The 17,131-nt window shown below is 50.9% G+C and overlaps 1 protein-coding gene and 1 non-coding gene across 2 annotated transcripts; both read right to left on the bottom strand.

Annotated features, from left to right (window-relative positions):
- Positions 1-1,208: 1,208 nt before the first annotated feature.
- On the bottom strand, positions 1,209-16,644 carry CWF19L1 (CWF19 like cell cycle control factor 1). The gene is made up of 14 exons (XM_001513021.6): positions 16,536-16,644; positions 13,681-13,765; positions 12,548-12,626; positions 11,406-11,507; positions 9,992-10,206; positions 8,179-8,297; positions 7,036-7,120; positions 6,504-6,644; positions 5,792-5,900; positions 5,386-5,465; positions 4,168-4,377; positions 3,694-3,813; positions 2,878-2,975; positions 1,209-1,799 (listed from the first exon to the last, which is right to left on the bottom strand). Exons 1-14 carry the CDS (start codon positions 16,556-16,558, stop codon positions 1,655-1,657), a joined length of 1,611 nt encoding a protein of 536 aa, XP_001513071.2. The 5' UTR covers positions 16,559-16,644; the 3' UTR covers positions 1,209-1,654.
- On the bottom strand, positions 4,000-4,139 carry LOC114817579. Its single transcript, XR_003765441.1, has one exon. It is a non-coding gene; the product is annotated as a small nucleolar RNA SNORA12 (small nucleolar RNA).
- Positions 16,645-17,131: the final 487 nt, after the last annotated feature.

Here is a 17,131-nt window from a genome sequence, read left to right as displayed (position 1 = left end):
AAGGGCGGAGAGGCCCATGAGGCAGCAGGAAGTTGGCCCCGGCCCACAAGTTTCTGGCCCAGGACACGGGGGCCCGGGGAGAAGGCCATTCCAAGGACATATATCAAATGATATGAAACAGAGATCTCCTCACAGAGCCATGTGCAGCAAGGAAAATGTCAACGAGATCCCGGTTATTTCCAGAGCATTAAACTACCAGTTGGAACTCCCTAATTTTGTCATCTTCACCTTGCAAACCTGCCTCCGCTCCATTCACACACTTCCTCGGTAACACGGTGACTCCCTCGATTGTCCGAGGAAACTCTCGAGGAAGGAACTGACCTAACCCTGCTCTTCCATCCGGGCCTACCCCCTCCAAATCTAAATTGTGCTTTAAATCCTCATCCTGCCCCAGTTGTCCATTATCCTGCTCGGATTTGGACAGGAGTCCAAGCTCCATGCAGTCTTCAAGGGGCCCTCTTCCCTAGGCTTGAATAAACCTGCCTCCCTTTCCCCTCTTGTGACGGGGGGTGGGGCAACCATGAATCAATCAACAGTATTTGAATCCATCAACAGTATTTATGAAAGCATTCTTTCAACTTGGATTGGAGCCCAAACCTCATCACAAGGGCAGAGCTAGAAGCCAGCTCACTTGCCTAGTGGATAGAGCACTGGCCCGGGAGTCAGAAGGACCTGGGTTCTAATCTCAGTTCCGCCACTTGCCTGCTGTGGGACCTGGGGGAAGTCACTTCACTTTTCTGTGCTTCAGTTACCTCATCTGTAAAATGGGGATGAAGACTGTGAGCCCCATATGGGCCAGGCGGCCACCCAATTTGCTTGTATCCACCGCAGTGCTCATTATAGTGGCTGTCCCATGGTAAGTGCTTTACAAATTACCACAATCATCATCATCATCATCATTATTATTTCCTCTGTTCCTGAAAGAGACTGAACCAAGGCCAGTCGCGGTAGGCAGGGGCGGAGGGAGTCCCAGATGGAACTTGAAACAGAAAAGCATTTCAATCCTTGACTGGCCTCCAAGCAGCGGCCGGCCGAGGCGTCCAGTGAAAAATCACATAAGCATTCTGCAAATATTCAAAGGTCTTCATGCTACTAACGACGACTCGCGGGATCATCACAAAGAAATGCCCGACTTTCCAAAGCAATGCAAAACTTCACTTATTCGGGCAAAAAAGCAAGCAGTGACCGTGTGTAAAAAATAATAATAATAATAATAAAATAAATGGGAGTTTATTCTTGTGGTTAAAAACTTATGAAATGTTGAGGGTGGAGCTGCTGGTACCCGGAGATGGGACAAGGGCGGGTTGTCAGCTAAAACGGGTTTCTGCCTCCAAGTTTGCGCTTTAGTCCCGCGCGCCTCATTGCCAAACTCTCCTCGGCCAGAAGCAGGGGGAGAGATCTTCCGGCTCTTCCACTACCCGCAAATGGCCACCGCCTCCTCCCACAGGGAGAGGGAGAGAGGAGGGGCACGTGGTACCGAAGAACTCCGGGGTATCCCAGCCACGGCTCTGAGGCAACGTGCCAGGAACGCTTCTGGGAGACAGGCGTGACCTTAAAAGTCCAACTACCCCTTTCCTGGGCGTCTCCAGGCTGACTAGGTTTACAAAGGGGGGATGCGGGGAGGGGAGAAGCCTCTTCAGCCCCAGTCAGTCCCTCAGTCATCCAGGGCGAAGTCGAAGGGCTGGAAGTCCCCCCTGAAGAGCCGAGACTGTGCCACCTCCTCTTCACGGCCGAGCCGGCACTGCCTCCAGTCGGACTTGTCGGGGATGTTGAGGATGGCTTCGCTGGCCAACACCTCCCTGCGAAGGACACCAAGAGGCCGGAGTTCGGCATCACGGGGCTCGGTCGCAGAACGGGCCCGGACACTAGCTCGCTCCTCCCGTTCCCCAGATCGGCGGGTCGGCTGAAACGCAGCCAAACACCCGTCTCCCGGGCTCTCCTCTGATGGCGTTCTAGCCACGGCAATGGGGGCACCGGAGACAGAAGTGCTCTGCGTGCAGTAAGCGCTCGATAAATACGACTGATCGGTTGGGCAGGGCCCACCTACGGGAGTCACACCCAAAACGAGAGCAGGAGATGGTGAGGTTTTGGGTTTCAATTTGAAAATGCGGACTACTAAGAAGTCGAACCCGAAGTTATTCTCTCTCTTGCCTTTCTACAGGAGGAGCCGTACCAGTTTCGCGTTTTGTATCAACTCTGCCTGGCTGCCAAGGAGGGCTACAATCACCCAGTTCACCCAAGGCCTTTGTCCAAAGTGTACCTACCCCAGAGCTTAGTACAGTGCTTGGCACATAGTAAGCACTTAACAGATACCATTAGTCGTCAGAGGCCCGTTGCCGCAGACGGAATAGGGAGATGAACAGACCACTGGCCTGATCCGTTAAGGCACTGCTCATGTCCTGATTTTCAGGCCTCCCTACGTGACTGAAGAGAAGCTGATGGAATAAAAAAAAATAATTTCCTTCAACGTCCACCTCCCTTTCTAGGCTGTAAACTCCTTACAGGCAGGCACCGTGGCTACCAACTCTATTGTTCTGTACTTTCCCAACTGCTCAATACGGTGCTCGATTAAATACCAGCTTGACCGATCGATGTGCAGTCAAATGATTTCATCTACCTGCGGCCATGCCTGCCTTTAGGATTTTATTTCTCTGATCAATTAAAATTTAAAGGTGAGAAATGAGCAGTACAGCCTTTACAGTTGCGGCTCTTTTTCTCAACAGTCCACCTGTCTGAAGAGAACACAGATGTTTACATGGGGAGAGACTTCCCTTTCAGTTTCATTTTGCCCAGAGTGGGTGTTCAGGGGAAAGAAAAAAAGGCTTCAACTCTCCATAAATACCCACAAGTTACTTAGGATGCAGAAGAGACACGAACCTTCCGAATTGTAAAGGGAAATTTTTCTTGATTCTATGGAAAAGCTTCTCTCCTGTGTCCAGTTCCACATAAAAGTAGGGCACGCCAGGCTGCACAATCTAGGAGAGAAGCTCTGTCAGGTTAAAATACAAAAGAGTCCTAGAGACGAAACACCTCCCAGCAGCCCCTTCCCGCCCCAACTGCCTGCCCCCGCCGGCTCCGGACCCCCACTGCTCTCCCTCAGTTCTATTAGAGAAGCAGCATGGCTCAGTGGAAAGAGTCCGGGCTTGGGAGTCAGAGGACATGGGTTCGAATCCCGGCTCTGTCACTTGTCAGCTGGGCAAGTCACTTCACTTCTCTGAGCCTCAGTGACCTCATCTGTAAAATGGGGATGAAGACTGTGAGCCTCAAGTGGGACAACCTGATGACTCTGCATCTACCCCAGCGCTTAGAACAGTGCTCTGCACATAGTAAACGCTTAACAAATACCAACATTATTATTATTATTCAAGGCTCTCTGGCTCGGGACGTTGGGAGTTTAAGAGCTGGTCGCGTAAGACCTGAACTAACATGTCCTGGTCCAGAACCTCTCTGGGCCCCCCAGTTCCCCAACCCGTTCCCTGAGCCGTAAGATGAAGCTGTAAGCTCTCAGACCCCAAGTAAACAATGGTATTTCCGTCATTCGGGGCATGGCATATGAACCTGAATTCTCGAGGGGCTGGCTAGGCTGGGTGGAGTGGAGAGTGGGGGTGTCTAATATGGGGCTCACAGTCTAAGAAGGAGGGAGAGCAGGGACTGAATCCCTGTACTGCAGCGAGGAAACACGGCCCGCCTTACCTGCTTAATGTCCGAGTGTTCTGGGATTTCCAGGAGTTCAATCTGCTGCTCCTGAGCTTGTACGATGAAGGCTTCCTTGATGTCCTCAGTTGTACAGAGGTCCAGCGGCACAGGAACTATCTGAGGAGAGCAGAAACAGCGGGTTTGGGCCCGTGGCGGGAGACCGGCGAGCGTCGGCAGGGTCCCCGAGGGGTAGCAGACGCCATCACGGGGGTGAGCAGGACACCCCTCAGCACAAGTCTTCCTCATCTCGGACAGGACGGCCTGCCCGTAAGGACTTAAACTCATGAGAAGACAGCTTCTGCTTCCTGTGGAAGCCAAGGAGTTCCTGATGGAAGAGAGCTCACCGCCACCAGGCTCTCCGGCTCCTCTGCCTTCTGTGTGGTTGCCCCGGGGCCCATTTGAAACTTTAACAAATCAGCCACAAAGGGGGCGCCGCCACCATGGTGGGAAAAGAGCGGGGTTGGGCGGCACCTGCAGCTGGAGGTGATGGCTCCTGTAATTCCGCTCAAACAGCACACACCGCTTCCCTCTGCTCTGAAAGAACTTCCGCACCGCCGCCTTGTACTTCTCCAGCTCCTCCACCACCTCCGCCGAAAGGTCCACCACCGACTGGAAGTGTCCGATGGGCAAGATGAGGACGTGGTCGCTGGTCAAGCCGCCTTTGGCCAGGGCCAGGTAGCACTGGGACGGGACAGAGGGCCGAGAACACGGCGCTAGTTTCGAGAGCCCGGACGCCCGGGGTCTTGTCGGTGTCTACCATTCCCCAGGACGGGAGGGGGCCGGCTCGGCCTGGAAGAGTTCACTCATTCATTCGTATTTACTGAGTGCTTACTGCATACAGAGCACCGTGCTAAGCACTCGGAAGAATACGACGAAACAAGGAACACATCCCCCGCCCACGACGACCTTACGTCTAGAAGCAAGAGGGCGGGCCGAGAAAGGGAGACGAGAAGAGCGAACCAGAGGTCGGCCACAGCCACCCCTCATCGTCCGACCATGTGCTCGGGCATCTCCGGCAGCTGGTCGATCGATGTTATTTATTGAGCGCTTACTGGGGACTTGAGAGAGTTCGATAACAACAGAGTTGGTAGACACGCTCCCTCCCCACAAGTGGCTTAGACATCACAGCTAGATATGGGCATTAAAATAAATTAGGGATAATAATAATGATAATTATTATGGTATTTGTTAAGCCTTACTATGTGCCGAGCACTGGGGTACATATGAGGTAATCAGTCTGGACACAGTCGGCTCCCAGTCTTATTCCCCATTTTACAGATGAGGTAACTGAGGTAAAGAGAAGTTAAGGCGGGGTCACGCAGCAGACGAGTGGCGGAGGCAGGATTGGAACCCACGTCCTCTGACTCCCAAGCCAGGACTCTTGCCTCTAGGCGATATATACTTAGCTGCTGCGGAGCTGACGGCGGGATGAATATCAACTGTTTGGAGGCAAGGATCCAGAGGTGACACAGAAGGGACGGGGAGTATGAGAAAGGAGGACTCAGTCGGTTAAGGTCCTCTAGCGGTAAATTCACTGTGGGCACGGTATGTGTATACCGACTCTGTTGTATTGTATTCTTCCAAGCGTTTGGTACAGTGCTCTGCGACAGTAAGGGCTCAAAAATGACCACCGATCGAGCAAGGGCCGACGTCCCCCGGAACACGAGCTCCCCGGGAGAAGGGACTCACGTGGGTGCCAATGCTGACCACCAAATGCTTCTCTACGTCGGGACTGGCGAGACAGAACCAGCAGGGTCCTGGCGGCTGAGCTGCATTGGGAAAACAAGTAGACAGACCCGAAACACCGCCGTCAGAGGTTCCCGGATGAAGACCGGGGAGGCCGACCACCCCCGGACCCTCTTCGTTCCAGAGCCTTTCCTTCCTCGCATCAGAGCCTCGTCTGGGCAGGGTGAGGGGGCCTGAAGGAGCAACTGTGGGGTGACTGCGAGGTCCCAGAGCCGTTCGCTCCAGGGAGATTCCTGATCGGGTCTGGACCCACGAGGGCAGATCTGGGCTCATCTTCCCCCTCCCCGAACGTCAAATTAACCCAGGTGGGGCGACGATCCACAAGGTCCCAGGGTGCCCCAGAACTTACGGGGTGGGCGGAGTTGCTTGGGACGAGAGTGGTTCCCCTCTCCCGAGGACGGGCGCTTCTTTCCCTGCTGTTTGCTTAAGTCGAAAAAGAACTGGCAAGCCGGTTCTTCCTGCAAAGACACAAACGTGCACAGAAAAGTGATCTTGCCAGCACCCAGAAGGTCAAACACCCATTTCTTCTGGCCACATGGATTTTCTCCTAGCTCAACTCCCCTCTCTCATCATGAAGAGACACTTCTCGGGCTCGGGCCTGGGAGTCAGAGGACGTGGTTTCTAATTCTGGCCCTCCCGTTTGTCTGTTGAGTGAGCTTGGGCTAGTCATTCTACCTCTCTAGGTCTCAGTTTCCTCATCTGTAAAATTCTACTCCCTCCTATTTAGACCGTGAGCCCCGTCTGGGACAGGGACCGTGTTCCATCTGATCATCTTGTCTCTACCCCAGCGTTTAGTACTGAACATACCTGGCACACAGTAGGTGCTTAATAAGTACTATCATTATTGTATTTGTGAAGCACTTGCTAAGTGGCAAGCACTGTTCTAAGCCCTGGGGTAGATACATGTTACTCAGGGCAGACGTTGTCCCTTTCCAGCACGGGGCTCACGGTTTAAGTATTATTTTTATAATCATACCCCACTGCATAAAAATATATTATAAAAATAGGACACCCAAGCTAGGCGTGCTTCCCAGGAGCGAGGTCGCGTGAGGTCACCTTACCTGAGAGAGCGGGGTCTGCTTTCCTCGGGCCGTCTCCTTCCCGGATTTCCTGTACGGGTTTTCCGTGACATCCTGTGGCTGTTTCACCAGTTCGGCCCCATCCATTAGGCTCATTGGAAGAAGATTGAAGGCATAAAGATACTTTGAAGACACAGAAAGTAGAATTCCGTCATATCTAGTTCATGGGACCTCAGTGTAGATCAGAGAGAACAATTATAATCACCAACAGAAGCGGCCACGGTCAACTAAATTAGAATTGATCTGCTGAATTCGCGAGGACAGGCAACGGGAGGGTTGAGCTGATTGGTACTGGGAGGTCTTCGAACTCACAGTGGCTCAGAGGAGAACCTCGAGCATCCCAGAGCTGTCAGTTGGGATACAGAGTTTCAGGGGTCAAAAGACGACCGCAGTGCCTGTCAAGCACTCACTCTGTGCCAAGCACCGGGGGAAAAATAGGAGCTAATCCGGTCGGACGCAATCCCCGCCCCACGTGGAGCCGACGTGACGGAGAGAGAAGGGAGCGGATTCCTACCTTTTTCTTGTCTGGGTTTCCGACGCTCGCCAGAGCGATGAAGCGGGTGACGTGCTGGGCGTTTTCTTGTAGGACTACATGGTTGCTATGAGAGAGACAGGACAACGGCCCAGTGGCCAGTCAGCTCCCCGCCGACTGGCATCTCGTCCCACACTCGGGGGGGAAAAGAATCGGTCAAAAAGGTGGGGTCCCTCTCTCCCGTTAGCTTGGCTCCTTTCAAAAACGGGATGGTTCCGTGATGCCAAGCGCACTTCTGAGGGCCGGATCTGAACGAACCATTGCTTTTTTTGTTTTTATGGGATTTGCTAAGCGCTTACTGTGAGTTACTGTACTAAGCGCCGGGGTAGATACGAGCTAATCGGGTTGGACACGGTCTATGCCCCACATGGGACTCACAATCTTAATCCCCATTTTACAAATAAGGGAACTGAGGCACCGACTCCCAAGCCCACGTACTCTATTGACTAGGTCACGCAGCTTCTCGGCCACATTTTCCTAACGCTTCCTCATGCCCTTTCCCAGTGTTACGGGATTTCTGCCGGCAGGCACGACACCCCACAGTGATGCTATCATGGGGCAGTCCCACTGAGGTTTCGGGTCCCCGGGACTCCAGCTGAGAGGGAGTTGGGCACAGGAGCACAGAAAACCAGCATGGCCTCGTGGACAGATCACCAAGCTGGGAGTTAGAAGGACCTGAGTTCTAATTCCACCACCCGCCTGCTGTGTGACCTTGGCCAAATCACTTAACTTCTCTGGGCCTCAGTTACCTCATCTGCAAAATGAGGATTAAGGCCGTGAGCCCTACGTGAGACAAGGACTGAGTCCAACCTGAGTAGCTTGTATCTACCCCAGTGTTTAGTACAGTGCCTAGCTCATAGTAAACACTTCAGAAATACCATAAAAAAGTGCCTCCCAGAGTAGGCACCGAGCCAGAGAGAACACAGTCCCGAGTCAGTGCTGAAAACGTTTAAGAAAAAAAAGGGGGTGCCTATCTGAATGCTGAAAACTGAATAATCTTGACTTTTCTAGGAGACGATGAGGTGTGGGGCTATCGGACCAACATGCGAAAAATATGGAAACACTACATATTCAACTCCCTACAGAACCAATAAACTGGCAAAATGCTCTATGGTCCCGACTCACCGATAAGGAAGTCTCTCATAATAGATCTTTTCCAGGGCGGCGAAGTGGTATCTCGGCTTGAGGCTCGTGGCAAGACTGGACACCAAGGCCGACCCGCATTTTTTGGTATCCACTTCTCCCTGGAAAACGGAAGCCGACATTTTACTTCCAGGGTGACCTGGCGGACGTTGAGTCCTACAGACGAGAAAATCCTGCTTGTCCTCTTGAGCACCAAAGTTTGGGCCACGGGATCTGGAAGCTCACTGTGGGCAGGGATCATGTCTACCGATTCTTTCATATTATAGTCTCTCTAGTGCTTAGTACAGCGCTCCACTCAGAGTAAGCACTCAATAAATACCATTAATTGATCTGTACTGAAAGTTTCCAGACCGATGGTGCAATTATGTCTCAGGATCCTCTTTTATATTGGCCAAGGGAGAAGATGGCAAATCGGGAAGAGAAGCGACTAGAATCAAGTGCTAAGGGTGCTGCTTCTTATCTTTCAGTTTGGGAGCCCTAAAATCAAAGCAATCCTGCATACCCGAGTGAGAGACAGTAAGTGTGTGAAAGGGATTTTTCTTTTGCTTTTTTGCACGGCATTTGTTAAGAATGTACTGCACTGTATTAAGCGCTGGAGGAGATACAAGCTGATCAGGTTGAACACAGTCCCTGTCCCACATGGCGCTCACAGACTTCATCCCCATTTTACAGATGAGGTAACCCAAGGAAGTTAAGTGACTTGCCCAAGATCACACAGCATGCACATGGGATTAGAATGCAGGTCCTCTTACTCCCAGGCCCGGGCCCTAACCACTAGACCAGGCTGCTTCTCATTTAGATCTTGTGTTCTAGGTGAAGCCTGTAACGTGAACCCAGTTTTGATCCCTTTTGACCCCAAAGGGCCCCAAGAAACCGGTGGTTTTCCTCATCTCCACAGTTTCTCCCTCAGCTGGTGTGATGGGGCGGTAGACCCGACCTGAGGGAATACCACCAGTGGCCCAGTACCACCAGCTGATAAAGCATGGCGTTAGCGGGTCTGGTATCTAAGTATCAATAAAGCGGAGTGGCTCGCTAAATCAGATAGAATGAAAATTCCCAGAGGGCAGGGCCTCAGTCAGTGAACCATCTTGCCGTTAACATCAAGAACCTCGCTGTCCTCTGCTCTTTACTGAGCTCTCTCCGACGCGGGACCACCCTCTCCTCTGGAACCATAAGGCTCCCACCACCACAAACGGATGTGACTAAGTTCCTCGTGGGAAGGTAAACGTGTCTACAAGCTCTGTTGTCTGGGACTCTCCTAAGGGTTTACAACAGTCCCCTGCACATCGTTAAGTGCTCACAAAGTACCGTTGATTGATTATAAATAAACTCGGTGGGTACTGGGGGAGGGGGAAAGAGTGTGTGAGCCGGGCCACAAGTGCCCCTGAATAATTGTTTGGGAAATCCCCCAAGAGCCGTCAAACTATGAAATCACGTTTGGCTTTCTATAGACTTTGGAGATTTAAGAGGCAGAGCAGTCAAGAGTCTTTGGCAAGAGGTGGATAAGGGTTTGGCTTGGGAGAGTTCCTAAAACTATCATTCCACTTTTGCCAACTTCATACAGTCTACCCTCTTCTCCAACCTGAAATGATCATTTGTTTTTGAAAGATCACAGAATCCTCTAAACCTGATTTTTTTCCCCCTCTCCAGAATAAAGAGAGACATCCAGTATAGACCTTGGAAAAACCCAGGTCTGAGTCCATTCCTAACTGGCCACAGAATTTGCCCTTGAAAATTCCAAATGGATAAAGAAAAAAAAAAAGAGAAAGAGAGAGCATGTGCACGATGGACTCACAGGAGAATTCCCATAGTTCCCCACATCCTTGGGCCACGGCGATGTCAGCAGGATGTCCACCCCTTTAAACTGGGACGTCGACAAGAGAGACGCTTTCAGGGCCGTCACATCCTTGGCACTAAAACTGTAAGACGGGCCGGGCTCAGCCGAGGATTCTGTTCCGCTGAGGTAGGCAACCTGCAATCCGGAAGCTCCCGTGAAAACACCTTTACGACCTACGTTGAGGGAAACCCGCCCCCCCCGGCCAGATGTTAGGCAGGATCAAAGGGGAGGCTACGGGGGAGAACAGTTTCCCGAGACACCACAAGAACGGTCATTCCCCAGAGCAATGGGTGAACGGGGCTCGGTGGCTCTGTTGCTTCAGAGGCAGGATCCTCAACTGATGGGAAGAGGTGGGGGCGGGGGACAGGTTCCCCTCTCCTCTCGGGCCGAAGGAGTGAGTGGGAGGTTCAAGAGACTGGGTGGTTTATGGTAGCATTGGTACCATATGCAGTCTTCTTTGGCTTTATTCATTCATTCAATCGTATTTATTGAGCGTTTACTTTGTGCAGAACACTGTACTGAGCGCTTGGGTGAGTACAATATAAGACGACAACATATTCCCTGCCCACAACGAGCTTACAGTTTAGAGGGGAAGACAGACACTAATATAAATCAATATATTATGGATAGGTATGCAAGTGCTTATGGGGCTGGCTGGGGGGGATGAATAAAAGTAGCAAATTGGAGCGAAGCAAAAGGGTGTGGGAGAGGAAAGGAGGGCTTAGTCAGGGAAGGCCTCTTGGAGGAGATGGGCCTTAGACAAGGCTTTGAAAGGAGGGAGAGAAATTGTGTCGGATTTGAAGAAGGAGGGCGTTCCAGGGCAGAGGCAGGACGTGGGCGAGGCGCTGGCGGCGAGATAAATGAGATCGAGGCACAGTGAGAAGGTTAGCGTTGGAAGACTGAATTGTGTGGGCTAGTCTACAGTAGGAGAATAGCGAGGTGAGGTGGGAGGGGGCAAGGTGATCGAGTGCTTTGAAGCCAAGGGTGAGGAGTTTTTGTTTGATGCAGAGGTGGATGGGCAACCACTGGAGTTTTTTGAAGAGTGGGGAGACACGTCCTGAACGTTTTTGTAGAAAAATGATCAGGGCAGGCAGAGTGTAGTATAGACTGGAGTGGGGAAGAGACAGGAGGTTGGGAGGTCAGCCAGGAGGCTGATATAGTAATCAAGGCGGATAGGATAAATGATGGTACCAAGGTGGTAGCACTTTGGAGGGAGAGGAAAGGGCAGATTTTAACAATGTCGTGAAGGTGGAACCGACAGGATTTAGTTCTTAAAATGTCAATTACCTGACATCCAGAGGGCTTTTTCTTTCTCATTTCCCACCCCAACCCCCCTCCGGTCCTGCCAATCTCCACGGTCTCGAATACATACCCAAGTAAGTTATGTTCTCTGCTAGGTCACATCCATCGACATCGGGGAAATATTTGGCTGCTTCCTGGTTATTGGCACCAAGCACATAAGTCTGGATGGGAGCTTTGGGGAAGAGGAGACACAGACACCAAAGACACTGCTATCTTCCGGGATTGGATTCCAAAGAGGACGCGGGAGAAAGAGATCTCTTCTCCTTCAGGAGAACGATAACCACGGCAAGAGAGAAAATCCCCAGGTCTCCCCTGGGTTTCCCTCTCCTCCCGGTCCCTCCCTCCCGCCCTGGGTTCAGACACACCTGGCATTCCCATCGGAGCACATGGACACCCTTAAACACTTCCCTGCCTCCAAAATGAACCCGGAGAAGGAAAAATCACTTTGAAAGAGTCGATCTCGGGCCCTTTGGGGTTACGGATAGGGACACGATGTGAAAGCACGCTGAAGAAGAGAGACCTTAGGCCAGTTGGGTTCTGTCTACAACTGGCAGATACGCCATCTTTTCTGGGGCTGAGGCCAGTCAACCAATCAATGGTATTTACTGAGCACCTACTGTGTGCAGAGCCCTGTACTAAACATTTGGGAGAGTACAATACAACTGAGTTGGGAGAGCTACGCGCTGTCCACAACGAGCTCACAGTCTAGAGGGAAAAGGAGGTGACGTTTCACTCGGCTGCCTGGACCATTCCTCCACAAAACCGCTCAGTCTAAGTTCCCCCACTCCCCGAGAACTTCCAGTAGTTTCTCTTCTACCTCCTCAACAAAAAGAAACTCCCAACCAAGGGATTCAAGCCACTGGATTTCACCCGCCCTTCTGCATCAGGCAGGCTCTCCAAGCCTATAACCCTTAAGCACTTTGATTTTCACCCAACCCTCAGCCCAACAAATCCAAACTACAATTTACTTAAACATCCATCTCCACCGCCAGTCTGTAAGCTCCCTGAGGGCAGGAATCATGCCTCCCAACTCTACTGTCCTCTCCAAAACACTCAGTCGAGTGCTCGGCACACGGTAAGCGCTCGAAAGATGCCACTGATGGGTTGGGTAATAAACCCACGTGCAGCAGAGACAGGGTCTGATTCTCTTTTCTGCCCGGCTGACTCTGCCATTGGTATCCAAGCACGAAACAACAGCGACTGCTCGCATACCTTTCTTGACGCCTTTCCTGTAGGCCTCCCATTCGGCATCTGAGCTGGAGCCAAAGAAGCTGCCTACACACAACAGCAGCTAAAATGAGGTTAGAAAACAGGTCAGAATCAAGGTCGAGGACAAAGTTAGACAGGATAGGAACGGTCCGCTCAAAGGCAAAAGATGGAAGCAGTAGCAAGCGATTGAACTGCCATCCTATCGGCGATCCCACTTATTCTGAGTCCCCCAAATAGTTTTTTAAAAAAAAATTATGGTATTTGTTAAGAGCTCACTACTAAGCGCTGGGATAGATATAAGCTAATCAGGTTCCACACAGTCCATGTCCCCCTAAGGGCTCCCAAGCTTAATCTCCCTTTTACAGATGAGAGGACTGAGGCTCAGGGAAGTGCTGTTCTGATTCCAGTCATTTTTCTAGGTGTCTCACCTCCCCCATTTAGAGCGTAAGTTCCCTGTGGGCCGGGGACCTATGTTAACTGAGACACAATGTCTGTGGTAAGCGGTATCAAAGCTACCGCCTGCTGCATGACGGCACTTGGGTGTAGGATTAGCAGGTTGGTTCTAAGAAGGTCCTAGGTGCCAAAAATCAATCGATGGTATTCACCGAGCACTTCCTATGTGCAGAACACTGTACTAAGCACTTAGGAGAGTACAATACAACAGGGTTAGGAGACACATTTCCCGCCCATTGGCTGCATACACCCCTATCTGCCTTGCATACTCAGAGTAGCAGGCACCCAAATACTGAGAACAGCATCAGGTATTTGTTAAGTACTTTCTATATGCCAAGCACTGTGCTTACTGTTGGGGTAGATTCAGATTGGACACATAGGGCTCACAGTCTTAGCGGGAGGGAGAACAGGTACTGAATCCCTGTTTTGCAGATAGGGAAAAATGAGGCCCAGAGAAGTTAGGTGTCTTGCTCAAGGTCACACAGCAGGAAAGTGATGGAGTCCTACGGTCTTTCCGCTAGGCTACGCAGCTCCTCCATCCCATAAAATTGATCGGCTGAAGAGGAACAGGGTGCCAGACATACTAGCAAGCTAAATGAGTGCGGCAACAACCTTAATTAACAGGGCAAAACTGTTTACTGACTCACAATACCAGTAAAATTTGCTGTCAAATGAAAACTCACATCAAAGTCTCCACTTTTCTTCTGAATGGCTCGTACTCTGTTGAACAACGCATCGAATTTTCCTTCCACATCTCCACAGGCCAATCTAGGAAGGGAAAGTGATTTTTTAAAATGAAGTGAAAAGTAATTCAGCAAGTAAGTTTCCACAGAACTGGATTTTTTTTTTATTTTTCTTTTACAAATCTATTAGTTTAAATTTCAGTATAAAAGAAAACATGCCATTTCATTGATTTTTACTCTCATCTCTAGCAGCTTCTTACAAGCCAGAAAGTGACATTTCTTTTCAGAGAACCTCTGCTGAGACCTTGGGGCTGGGAGTTGGGAGACCTTGTTTTGTTTTGTTTGTCTGTCTCCCCCTTTTAGACTGTGAGCATGTCGTTGGGCAAGGATTGTCTCTATCTGTTCCCGAATTGTATATTCCAAGCACTTACTACAGTGCTCTGCACACAGTAAGCTCTCAATAAATACGACTGAATGGATTCTAGTCCCAGTTTTAACCCCACCCTGCTGTGACCTTTCACAAGTCGCTTAGCCTTTCTCTTATCCTTTTCCTCGCCTGTCAAACAGGGAGAAAATCTGCTTCTCCCTATCACACAGGGATGTGGTGAGGATGAAAATGGGTCAATTGATCATCTGATGTGAAAGTGCAGCAGGAAAATAAAAGCCCACTATAAATACAAGATATGATGCCGAACGGTTCTATCGAGGAGCTAAGTGAATAGGTGTTTAGGGAACACATACTACAGGCCAAAATAAATACGGTCTATTTCCACCCTAGGTCTTTCCTAGACTATCTTCTGAAAAAAAGTCAAATTTAGAGTTGATTTTCAGGAAACGTATTGCCAAGTTCCAAGTTTCCGCATCACAAATTCCCACCGGCCATTGATTATGGGACTATTCTAGCCTTTACACATTACGTTTTAATTTGGCTACATATAAAATACATTTTAGTGCCCTGTTCTTCCCCACTGGATTCGAAGTTCCTTGAAGGCAGGGATCATCTAACACTCCTCTAGACTGTACACTCATTATAAGTAAGGATTATGTCTACTAATTCTGTTGTACTGTGCTCTCCCGAGTGCTTAATAAAGTGCTCTGCACCATGGTACGCACTCAGTAAGATACAAGCAGATCGGGCTGGACACAGTCCTTCACACAGGGCTAACAACCTTAATCCCCACTTTACAGATGAGGTAACTAGGCACAGAGAAGTTAAGTGACTTGCTCAAGCTCACGCAGCAGATTTACTGATTGGACAGGGGAAATCAAGTAAGCTCGTCTCTAGAAGGTAAGCTCGATATGGGCAGGAAATGGATCCACTTATTCTGTAATAAGCATTTGATAAATTCCATTGATTGAAGCCTGTTCAGGCGGGTGAGTCCTTGTGTACACTGGAGTCAAGTCTGGCTGCTGTTTCCCACAGCCGTTGGAGAAAATATAATTTTAAAAAATCATTAGGGAACCGTAAAGATCCACTTATTTTGCTTTTTAACCCATGCACCCTATTGTGGAAAAATAACTACGGGCCTTCCTACTCTGGCTCCTCAGCGTGGCTCAGTGGGAAGAGCCTGGGCTTGGGAGTCAGAGGTCATGGGTTCGAATCCTGGCTCTGCCAGTTGTCGGCTGGGTGACTGTGGGCAAGTCACTTCACTCCCCTGTGCCTCAGTTACCTCATCTGTAAAATGGGGATTAACTGTGAGCCTCACATGGGACAGACAACCTGATTACCCTATATCTCTCCCAGCGCTTAGAACAGTGCTCTGCACCTAGTAAGTGTTTAACAACATTATTGTCTGCTGTGTGGCCCTGGGCAAGTCACTTCCCTACTCCAGGCCTCAATTCTCTCATCAGCAAAATGGGGATTAAGATTACGAGCCTCATGCGGGGCAGGGATTGTGTCTCACCTGATTGGCTTGTATCCCTTCCAACGCTAGTAGGGGGCCTGGCTCACAGTAACCGCCTAACGGATACCATGAAAATGATTATTTAGGCCTCTACAATAGAAGCAGCACGGCCTAGCGGCAAGAGTTTGGGAGTCGGAGGTTGCGGGTTCTAATCCCAGCTCTACCACTTGTCTGTTGCGACCTTGAGCAAGCCGCTTCCCTTCTCTGTGCCTCAGTCACCTCGTCTGTAAAATGGGGATGGAGACTGAGCCCCACTCCCTCTGCTCCCTCTCTGCTCCCCCTTCACCTCCCCTCAGCTAAGCCCCCTTTCCCTCTGCTCCTCCCTCCCTCTCTCCCTTCCCCTCCCCTCAGCACTGTACTCATTTGTATATATTTTTATTACCCTATTTATTTTGTTAATGAGGTGCCCATCCCCTTGACTCTATTTAACGTGATTAAATTGTCCTGTTTTTGTCCGTCTGTCTCCCCCATTTAGACTGTGAGCCCGCCAAGGGGCAGAAATGGCCTTTGTTGCCGAATTGTCCATTCCAAGCGCTTAGTCCAGTGCTCTGCACATAATCAGCGCTCAATAAATACTACTGAATGAACGAACCTGATTAACTTGCATCTACCCCAGCGCTTAGCAGGGTGCCTGGCACGTAGTAAGCGCTTAACAGGGACCAACGTCATTATTATTATTACGTAGTGGGCGCCTAACAGATACCATTCATTCAATAGTATTTACTGAGCGCTTACTACGTGCAGAGCAGTGTACTAACCACTTAGGCCTCTACACTACTCGTGTCCCTTGGGGTTAAAACCTGAGCCCTGACCCCGGGTCAGTCGGGGCTATTTACTGAGCGCTCTCGGCGTGCAGGACGCTGTACTAAGCGCTGGGGAAGGCCGAGCCAACCCGGAGGGGGGGGTCCCCGCCACCCCCCGACCCCTGGTTTCCGCTTCCGGGTCACTTACACTCGCAGGGGTCGCTGAGCCATGAGCGGGTCGGTCCTTCCCGAGCCAGCTCCGGGACCCAAAGGCTTTTGCGCAAGCGCGGTAAGGGCTCGGGCGCCGGCGACCGAAACGGCCTCCGCGCCTGCGCCGACGGACCTACGGAAAGGGCCGAGGAACAAGCCCGGACATTCCCGAACGCTCAGCCGCGCCCCGGGGGGCGGGACCAAAGGGAGGGTTCGGCCGGGACGGGAGGGGCGCCGGTCCCGCCTACCCGCCCCCTTAGTTCGGAGATGCTGTAGGGAGAACTAGCTGCAGAGTGATGAAATCAGAAATATTTTAGGGTGGCCAGCGGCCGGAGGGCAGAGAGATGGAGAAAAAGTCATCGTCTGCTCCCCCCCCGACCCTCACATGGCACAGTCCACTTGTAAACTCGGCACGCCCCCCTGTGGCCATGGGGCAGCTGCTGCTTTCCTCCACCTGGTGCAATTTAAATAAAAAATAAACGGTGGTATTTGTTAAGCGCTGACTACGTGCTAAGTCACCCTCCCTTTAGGCTAAAACTGCTTCCTCCTTCATAGCCATTAGGCCACTTCTCTCTCGCAGCATTTTCAACGGCC

The sequence above is a fragment of the Ornithorhynchus anatinus genome, chromosome 16, assembly GCF_004115215.2.
Source record: "Ornithorhynchus anatinus isolate Pmale09 chromosome 16, mOrnAna1.pri.v4, whole genome shotgun sequence".
NCBI classification, from domain to species: Eukaryota; Metazoa; Chordata; class Mammalia; order Monotremata; family Ornithorhynchidae; genus Ornithorhynchus; species Ornithorhynchus anatinus.
Note: the sequence above shows the minus strand (reverse complement) of the source record. Positions and strands in the feature narration are given on the sequence as shown.